This window comes from Bufo bufo, chromosome 5, assembly GCF_905171765.1.
Source record: "Bufo bufo chromosome 5, aBufBuf1.1, whole genome shotgun sequence".
Lineage (NCBI taxonomy): Eukaryota > Metazoa > Chordata > Amphibia > Anura > Bufonidae > Bufo > Bufo bufo.
In genome coordinates, this window is record NC_053393.1 from 122884488 (window position 1) to 122894296 (window position 9809).

Below are 9809 nucleotides of genomic sequence, written 5' to 3' on the forward strand. Positions count from 1 at the left end.
CTGTGATCCATTCAAATGACTCAGTCCAGTCATTGCCTTGTTTTCTAAGACGTCTTAGCTCAGGCTGCTAGTTATGAAGATTGTGAGTCAGCAGATGTCTCACACCGCACTCTCTAGAACTTCAGTCATATCAGGTGTCATGTCTACATTCTGAAGCCTCTTCTTTGTTCTCTATTTTTTTCTATGAGATTGAAGTGAACTCGTGAGATTACACAAAATCTGCAGCAAGACAATTTTAAGGAAACAAAAGACACATCATTATTTGGACAGACGGAGCACCATAGGACAGATCAGTATAGCTGAAATTCTATGCAATTTTGTTAACAAGCAATTATCTTCCATAACCGTATGTAAGTGGTTTTGTATGGCTCCCCGTTGGATTGCATTCAGAAGAATAACCCGATGACATTCTGTTCCGTACAACAGGAAGATTGGTAACGCTTAGCCTTACTTTGATTTTAGGAGTTGGTGGCTTCATAGCATATTAATATTTAGGCATTGTGTGCACATGATTATCCTTTGTCCTCCATAATTTCAGTTTTGACTATGTGCAAAGCATTTTTTTTTCTTTTTCTCATTTTACAAAAATTCTCAGTTCTGCAAGTTATTGAAAAGTTGTTCACTTTTTTGAAGCCATGTACCTGAAATGCCTTGAAATCCTATGTAGCCTAAGGTATGGCTACAAGGCAGTATTTGGTCGAGATTCATCATCATTATAGTATCTGTGCCGAGAGTACACAGGGTTGTGCTTACAGCTTTCTAGGAATCCAAGGCATGTGGGAAAGGATTTCATTATTGAGACAGCAAGAAATAAAAGTAAAAGGCTTGAGAGAATCCAAGGAAATGTGCTGATGACATTTATTCACATTTCCCCCACACACAAAGTGTGATGTTTTGACTTGTCCAGTGGGTCTCTTTAAAATATACCTGAAGAAAACCCACTAGACGGGTTGAAACGCCACGTTCTTTGCGTGTGGAAAACATGAATACATTTCATCACTGTGTTGCCTCAGATGCTGTCACATCATTTTTTTTATTTATTTTTGCAGTGAATATACCCAAATTTGGGATTTTTTGGGGTCCCATAAACATTTGCATCCAGTGGCCTCACTGCCACCTTCAGTGAACTGATGATAGTTTGGTCTATGAACCACTTTAAGGAACAGGGTATTCAATTAATAATATACATATGAAAAATAAAATACCACTAAGGGGTTGTCCCAGACTAGAAAAGTCAAAAAGCAGCACTGCACCTGTCCACAGGTATTACAGCTCAGCCCAATTCCCTTCAATGGAGCTGAGGAGCCATACCACACACAGACAAGTGTGGGGATGTTTTTAGAAGAAAGCAGCCGTGTTTTTCAAATCATGGACAACCCCTTTAACCATTGGTTTCAAATTGCAACCAAATGCTCTCTATAGTTTCATATTCCAATCCCTGGAGTTCTCACTAAGGCCCCTTTCACACGGGCTAGTATTCCGCGCGGATGCGATGCGTGAGGTGAACGCATTGCACCCGCACTGAATACCAACCCATTCATTTCTATGGGGCTGTTCACATGAGCGGTGATTTTCACGCATCACTTGTGCGTTGCGTGAAAATCGCAGCATGCTCTATATTCTGAGTTTTTCACGCAACGCAGGCCTCATAGAAGTGAATGGGGCTGCGTGAAAATCGCAAGCATCCGCAAGCAAGTGCGGGTACGGTGCGATTTTCACGCACGGTTGCTAGGAGACGATAGGGATGGAGACCCGATCATTATTATTTTCCCTTGTAACATGGTTATAAGGGAAAATAATAGCATTCTGAATACAGAATGCATAGTAAAACAGCGCTGGAGGGGTTAAAAAAAATAAATAATAATTAACTCACCTTAATCCACTTGATCGCGATGCCGGCATCTCCTTCTGTCTCCTTTACTAAACAGGACCTGTGGTGAGCATTCATTATAGGTCAAGGACCTTTGGTGACGTCACTCCGGTCATCACATGGTACGTCACATGATCTTTTACCATGGTGATGGATCATGTGATGACCGGAGTGACGTCATCAAAGGTGCTTTACCCAGGTCCTGAAGAAAGAATACAGAAGGAGATGCCGGGCTGCGCTATCAAGTGGACTAAGGTGAGTTAAATAATTTTAAAAAAAATTTAACCGCTTCAGCGCTGTTTTACTTTGCATTCTGTATTAAGAATGCAATTATTTTCCCTTATAACCATGTTATAAGGGGAAATAATACAATCTACAGAACACCGATCCCAAGCCCGAACTTCTGTGAAGAAGTTCGGGTTTGGGTATCAAACATGCGTGATTTTTCTCACGCGAGTGCAAAACGCATTACAATGTTTTGCACTTGCACTCGCGCTGAAAAATCTCGGGTGTTCCCGCAACGCACCCGCACATTTTCCCGCAACGCCCGTGTGAAAGAGGCCTAACTCTTCAGTGCAGAAATGCTTCAAAGTAAACATTAGTAAGTCTTCATGCATGAACTGCATGCATCGTGACTTTCTATAGTATGGGTTCAAGTCTGGATCAGTTTATAACTTTAAATGTATTTCTCCTCAACCATTCAGATGAATGTTACACTGAACCGTGGTGTGGTCACCAAACACGAGCATAGACATTAAGGTTTCCTGCCAGTTTCATGACCAATACATGTTTTCAGTATCTGTATGATACCATGTACTGTAGATGTATCCAAATATATTTTTCTATTAGTCAAGCAAATTTTGCTATGGACAGTTTAGAGATTCCGATGAAGATTATTCTTCCAATTGCCGCATATTTGTCAGTTGAGAATAACTGTTTTCATACCTATGACCCAATAACCTTTTGTTAATGGTGCGAGCATATGCCTACAGCTTTAAAATAGAGGTGTTAACTTTTTGGGTAATCTGTCCCTCCCATGATAATGAGATGACTGCTGACTCAGAACTGAACTCCACTAGCCTCTGTACTGTACATCACTGCATTGATGATGTGCAACCATTATAGTTATTTACTGTCCACAGCAGTGATGTCAGGATGTACATCACACCATCTCTAAGGCCAAAGTTTAGGGGTAGGTGCAGCACAACATCATTGCACTCATGTACGCTAAGAACAGCGGGGTCTATCAGCACTGGATCTGAGGAGGATTTAAAAGGTTAGTATGTGTCTATTTGCATGCCTTCCAACGAACCTATTTTTTGTCCAACGAAATGGATCTCAGAGAGGGTAGACTTATGCCGGTGTGCTCCAATAAGTGCTTATTTGTGGAGTTTTGTCTTACTGAGCATATTGGGGATTTTCTGTAAATGGGGATTAAAATGGACTATAAGCAGCTGTCATTAGATATTTTTTATTTTTTTATGAAGCTGAAAAACTCATGTGTCAGCTGATTGTGAGGGCTCAGTGCCCAGTGTGATAACTGGATTATTACAGGATCAGTCACTTTGAATATGGAATTTTCTGATATAAAGTAACATGTATATAAGGCTTCCTGCACTCAACCGTAGGTGTCCCGTTGCCGTATTGCGGACCGCATTTGCGGATCCTCAATACAGGGCACCGTTCCGTGTCCATTCCGCATCACGGATACGGACCCATTCACTTCAATGGGTCCGCAAATCCAGAGATGCGGAATGGTGCAGAACGGAAGCACGGAACGGAATCCTACGGAATCACTACAGGTGGAATTTCGTCCCGTACTTCCATTCCTCAAAAAGATAGAACATGTCCTATCTTTTTGCAGAACGTCCGGATCGCGGACCCATTAAAGTGAATGGGTCCGCGATCTGCCGCAGCTGCCCCACGGACAGTGTTTGTGCATTGCAGCCCGCATTTTGTGGGCTGCAGCACGGCCACGGGGCGCACAGGTTTGTGTGCCGGAGGCCTAATACTGTGCCTACAGACTAAAAACTGGCCATACACATTAGAGACACGCTGCTAGAGGTGTATTCCTCTTCCTCTGAAATAAACTTGCATGCCAAAGCTTCAAGGGGTATTTTAGGATTTTAATATTGATGATAATGAAGATACTGAGGTACACATCATCAGCTGATCGGTGGGGGTCCAACATCAATGTCAAAAGCAGGAGCTACTCGGGGACATCTGATCGGTGAGCTATGGAATGTCGGACCAGATAGTCAAGTGAGGCCGGACGAAGCGGCACGCTTCAGGGGAGGCCGGCATGAGGGGTTTTGTGAGCAAGGGTCAGGGAAGGTAAGGGTTAAGTGGATGAGTGCAGGAAAAGGGGGGAGGAGCTAGAAAGGGGCGGGGAGCGGCAGGCTGAAGTAGTGGTGAGGCAGGTCAGCGCCCGCCATTTTAGGAGCAGAGAGCCAGCATCTGGCAGAGAGCCAACATCTTCTGAACTGCAGCATCGGATTCAGCAATGGCAGAAGCAGTGGAGGTGATGCTGCGGCGCTTGAGGGAAGCGGCGGACACCAGGGGCAGCGACTGGCTGGAGCAGCAGGTGACCGCATTGCTAGGGGGGGCGGAGGTGGGTACGTCTAGCCCTACTCCAGCAGCTACACGGCCGCGGCGGGTACGGCCGCCGGCGCGCCTGAGCCCTGATTTACCCCCCCGGGTCCGGCGCCGTGTCAGGAGCCCCACAAGGGACCCTCCACGCCGGGAGCATTCTAAGGCTACTGCGGCCTCCCGGCGTGGGAGGAATCCATATGTCCGGCGGGACCCTCCAGAGGCTGTGGGGCCTTCCCCTCAGCCCATCGCGCCAGCAACAGGGGAGTCAGGACCTGGTTCTGCAGGATCCCCTCCTGTCCCCAGGAGTCGGAGGCCTGCTCAGCGTGGGAGAGGTAGTGGCAGCAGAGGCAGCAGCGGGGCTGCGCGGTCGGCCAGGGCGGCCCGGCGCAGGCCCTTACAGGATGAGCCCCTTTCAGTGGCACACGAGGCTGCGCCCGTAGGTGCCAGGGACGGGCGCAGGCCTTGCCATGATGCGCTTCTTACAGAGGAGGAGGACGAGGCTGTTCTGGACGGCTCCCCGCCCCAGAGCAGGCCTTTTGGGCATGAAGACAGGCGTGCAGATGCTTATATGGAGGACAGGGAGTTGCGCAGGCCATTTCCTGAGGGCGGACAGTTCGCTACTGGTCCTGACACCGTTGAGGACAGAGGGCGTCCCGGAGCCATCCCTAACGCACCCAGCAGTGATCCGGCTGGGGTGCTGCCGGCGAACAGCGCAAGTACCCATCAAAGGAACGTCGTGGATCCAGGAGTCGTCCGTCAGGAATCAGGACCTGCGGCTGCCGGGTTCACAGCACCCGGGCAGCTAGGTGAGACATCACTGGGAACACTGTTATCTATATTTAATGTGGCGCCTGGGGCGGGGGGGAGCAATAGTGCTATTATCGGTGGTTTGGGGCGCTTGCTGTGTGGTTTAGCTGGGGTTAGTCAGGATAGGGGGGCAACGGGGGCTACCCCCTTAGCAGCGTGGGGGTTGGGGGCAGAAAATAGCAATGTACCGGCGACCGCTAACAATAGTAATGTAGCAGGGGCCAATAGCACGGGTGTAGCCGAATCAGTGTCAGTGCAGACGCAGGCGGGAGGTGAGGAGGATAGGCCCAGATTAGATGACGCCGCAAAAGGGGAGGTGTATGTTTGCTTTGAGGGTCCCCTGGGAGCGCATTTGAAAACGGAGGTGCGTGAGAAAATTTGGAAGGGAGAGTATATAGAAATTTTTTCGCTGCTTCCGTTGGAGCGGTTCAACCTTGATGTGGTAAAAAAGGATGGAGTAAGAAAGGAGGATGATGATAAGCGTCGCTATCGCCTTATCCCTAGGTCATTTAGTAATTGGCTACAGGCCTTTGCTATTTTGGCAAGTGTGATTGGGGAGAAGAGTCCGGAATGCTGTTCCCCTTTATTTTGCTATCTGGATGCTATTGGGGAAGCCTAGAGAGTGTATGGGGGTTCCGGGTGGTTACGGTATGACGAGCAGTTTCGTCAGAGGAAAGCGGTCCGTCCTAATATGAGATGGGACCATAAGGACATTGCGTTATGGATGAGGGTGACAGCGCCAGGTAGGAGTGGTCAGTCCTTTCGGAGTGAGTCAGGGGTTGGGGTACAGCAAGGTACAGGGACGCCCCCAGTTGGAAGAGGATACTGCTTCCTTTTCAATGAGGGAAGTTGCAAATTCGGCCAAAAATGCAAATTTAGGCATGAATGTTCCGTGTGTGGCGGGGGCCATGGGGCTAGCAGATGTTTTAGAGGGGGTAGACAAAGGGGGGGGGATAGTTTTGCAAAAGGGGCAGACCCCAGTGCGAGTGGAAAGGATGGAGGGGCATCTAAATAGATATCCGAACCAGGAGTTAGCTGAATTTTTGTATTCAGGGTTTAAGTTCGGTTTTCATATACCTTCACACCCGTTACCAGTCTTAGAGAAGCGGAAGAATTTGCGCTCGGCATTGCAGTTCCCGGACATAGTGACAGGAAAGTTAGCTAAAGAGGTTTCCCTAGGGAGGATGGATGGTCCGTTTGTTACATCACCCATCAGTAACTTGCGAGTTTCCCCTTTGGGTTTGATCCCTAAGAAGGAGCCTAATAAATTTAGGCTCATCCACCATTTATCATTCCCTAAGGGTGCGTCGGTCAATGAGGGCATTGACCCGGAACTTTGTTCTGTGGTTTATGCCTCCTTTGATGCGGCTGTGGAGTGGGTAAGGAAGCTGGGTCCGGGTACCCTGTTGGCAAAATGTGACATTGAAGCGGCATTTCGGTTGTTGCCAGTTCACCCGGATAGTTTGTATTTACTGGGTTGTTTTTGGAATGGCGCTTATTTTGTGGATAGGTGTTTGCCAATGGGCTGTTCAATATCGTGTGCATATTTTGAGCGTTTCAGTTCTTTTCTGGAGTGGGTGGTGGTTCAGGAATCAGGTTGTCACTCTGTCATTCATTATTTGGATGATTTCCTGTGTTTGGGGCCGGGGGGATCCAGGGTTTGTTCGTTGTTGTTATCCACATTACAGTCTGTTTTTGAGTGTTTTGGAGTCCCGTTAGCGGTGGACAAAACGGTGGGGCCGGCTACTGAGCTAAGTTTTTTGGGTATTGTCATAGATACACAGCGGATGGAGTGTAGGCTACCAGTAGACAAAGTGTCAGATTTAAGAACAGAGGTGGCGGCGGCATTGACAGCAAAAAAGATTCGTCTGCGGGACCTGCAGTCTTTGTTGGGCAAATTAAATTTTGCATGCAGAATCCTACCTATGGGCCGCATTTTTAGTAGGAGGTTGGCTTCGGCGACAGGAGGGGTGGTGTCTCCCCACCATTTTATTAGACTAGGCAGTGAGTTGAAAGGGGATTTGAAAGTTTGGGATTCCTTTTTAAAACAGTTTAATGGCAGAGCATTAGTTATGGGGGGGGTGGTTGATGCGTTTGATTTCGAATTGTTTACGGATGCTGCGGGTGGAGCGGGTTTTGGGGCGTACTGTGAAGGGCAGTGGTGTGCGGGTCGGTGGCCTGAGTCCTGGGTACGAAAAGGGTGGGTAAAAAACGTGGCATTGTTGGAACTCTTCCCCATTGTGTTGGCAGTCACGCTCTGGGGGGAGAAGTTTCGGCACAAGAAGGTTCGTTTCCATTGTGACAACTTGGGAGTTGTGCAAGCCATCAACAGGGTAACGGCTTCTTCCCCCCCAGTTATTTGCCTATTGCAGCAGTTGGTTCTCCGGTGTTTGTCCCTTAATGCTTGGGTGTTTGCGGTGCATGTGCCTGGTTCCTCTAACTGTATAGCTGACGCACTTTCTCGTTTTCAGTGGGAGCGGTTTCGCCAGCTGGCCCCGGAGGCGAGTCAGGTCGGATTGGTGTGTCCAGAGTCGTTGTGGGAGATCCTGGAGGTACCGTAGCTTGTCTGTTGCAGGCATCATTGAGTGAAGGCACGTGGAGGATGTACGATAGGGCTTGGAGTAGGTGGCAGCAGTGGTGTAATGACCTAGGGGTCGAGGTACTGGACGGGGAAATTCCGTTGTTACTGTTCATTGGCCACGTGAAGGATCAAGGTTGGTCGGTTGCCAAGATCAATGGTTGCATGGCGGGCTTGGCTTTCGGATTCAAGTTGCGGAATTCCCCGGACATTACTAAGTCCTTTTTGGTCCGACAAATTTTGAAGGGTTATAGAAGGTTTCAGCGTGTCAAAGATTCCCGCCTACCGGTGTCCTTTTCGTTATTGTTACAGTTAGGGGAGCAGGTAGCTGGAGTGTGTCGCTCGGCTTGGGAGGTGAGCTTATTTAGACTAGCCTTTGCTCTGGCTTTTTTCGGAGCCTTTCGTGTAGGGGAGTTAGTGTGTGCAAGTGTGCAGCGGGAAGGGGGTCTGAGGAGTGAGGATGTAACGTTATATGACGACAGGGTGCTGATTTATCTGAGATTTTCAAAGACGGATCAGGAGGGGAGGGGTCATTTAGTCTCATTGTTTGAGGTGCCGGGATGTCTATTGTGTCCAGTACGGTGTTTGCGGGATTTTCAAGGAAGGGCAGGGGTCGCGGCAGGACCGATTCTCAGACACGAGGATGGCTCCTTTTTATCACGATTTCAATTTATAGCGGTATTCAAGAAATGTTTGCGTAATCTAGGAATGGACTCTGGCAAGTTTACGGGTCATTCCTTCAGGATAGGTGCTGCCACGGAGGCTGCTCGCTTGGGGGTGCGAGATGAAGTGATTAAGCGTATTGGGAGGTGGGAGTCGGAGCGTTTTCGGCTGTATGTGCGTTTAGGGGCAGTTTAAGGCTGTGTCTAACCATGTTTGTCTCGTTCTTTTTTCAGGTGATGCCCCGTTATTAGTTTGGATCCTGGGCCATTCGTTCGTGTTCTGGGGGGCATTACGAGCGGATGTTCGGCAGAATGGGCGGCAGCTGGGGTTTGATCGGGGGACAGCCATAGTAAGATGGATCGGACGCAGAGGTATGGTGTGGGGTACTGTTTTGCAGGAGGTTCATCGGCAAGCCAGGTTAGATAGAGTCCCAGATATCTTGGTGTTGCATGTTGGGGGAAATGACCTAGGGGTCCGACCTTGCAGAGAGTTGATCAGGGATATACGTTTTGATTTTTTGCGTTTGTGGTCCCTCTTCCCGTCAGTTGTCACTGTGTGGTCGGACATTGTCCCCAGGAAGGTCTGGAGGGAGGCGAGATCGGTTGAAAGGCTGAATAAGGCTAGGATTAAGCTGAACAGGGTGATTGGGCGGTTCTGTGCCAAACATGGGGCGGTGGTGGTGAGGCACCCCGAGTTGGAAGCAGGAACAGGAGGCTTTTGGAGACAGGATGGAGTCCACCTCAATGCGGTGGGCATTGATTTGTGGTCACTGGACTTGCAGGGAGGTATTGAAACAGCCCTCCGGGTGTGGCGGAACGCGCGAGCTTAAGGGCTGTCAAGCTGCGCGTTGTTGGCGGGGGGAGGTCATAGAAGCTGGGGCTACTGGATGGTAACGGTGAATGAGAGGGCCTCAATGGTGGGGCTGGACTCTCAGAGTTGGGGCACCTGGTTGGCTTGGTATGGCGTCCGTCAGTTGGTGTCCCCGAGCTTGTGGTACGCGGCTGGGGGCAAGATGGAATTGCCGTGGTGGTTTGTGGTCGTTTAAGGTGCAGTTAGGCGGCTTCTAGGACCCCCCTCGTCAGTTAGACATGTATATATTTATATATATATGTCATTGTTATATCAAGTGTTATGTTTATTCATGTTATTTATATTATTTAATAAAAGACGGCTGCTGTGGCCGATTTAATCCAAACAGTGGCTGTGTGTGGTTATTGGGAGAGGAAATGGGGAAGGTTAGTTAGCTAAATGATGGGGTAGTGGACCCGAGCGTAGCCAATAACCCTACTCAAGTGAGGC

General features: G+C 48.8%; 1 protein-coding gene across 4 annotated transcripts; it reads left to right on the forward strand.

Annotated features, from left to right (window-relative positions):
• Window positions 1-4291: 4291 nt before the first annotated feature.
• On the forward strand, window positions 4292-9469 carry LOC121001410 (translation initiation factor IF-2-like). Of its 4 annotated transcripts, XM_040432454.1 has the most exons (3): window positions 4293-5268; window positions 7741-7821; window positions 8744-9469. In XM_040432454.1, the coding sequence occupies exons 1-3, from the start codon at window positions 4374-4376 to the stop codon at window positions 9337-9339; spliced, it is 1572 nt and encodes a 523-aa protein (XP_040288388.1). In that variant the 5' UTR covers window positions 4293-4373; the 3' UTR covers window positions 9340-9469. The 4 variants fall into 4 exon arrangements, with proteins under 4 accessions (XP_040288391.1, XP_040288388.1, XP_040288386.1 ...); XM_040432457.1 differs by lacking the exon at window positions 7741-7821 and having other exon boundaries at window positions 4292-5268; XM_040432452.1 differs by having other exon boundaries at window positions 4297-5268; window positions 7741-9469.
• The last annotated feature ends 340 nt before the right edge of the window (window positions 9470-9809 follow it).

Coding starts and splice junctions, on each gene's coding strand:
- LOC121001410 (XM_040432452.1), top strand. CDS start 4,374: ATGGCAGAAGCAGTGGAGGTGATGCTGCGGCGCTTGAGGGAAGCGGCG. Junction 5,269..7,740: donor CACAGCACCCGGGCAGCTAG/GTGAGACATCAC, acceptor TCTCGTTTTCAG/TGGGAGCGGTTTCGCCAGCT.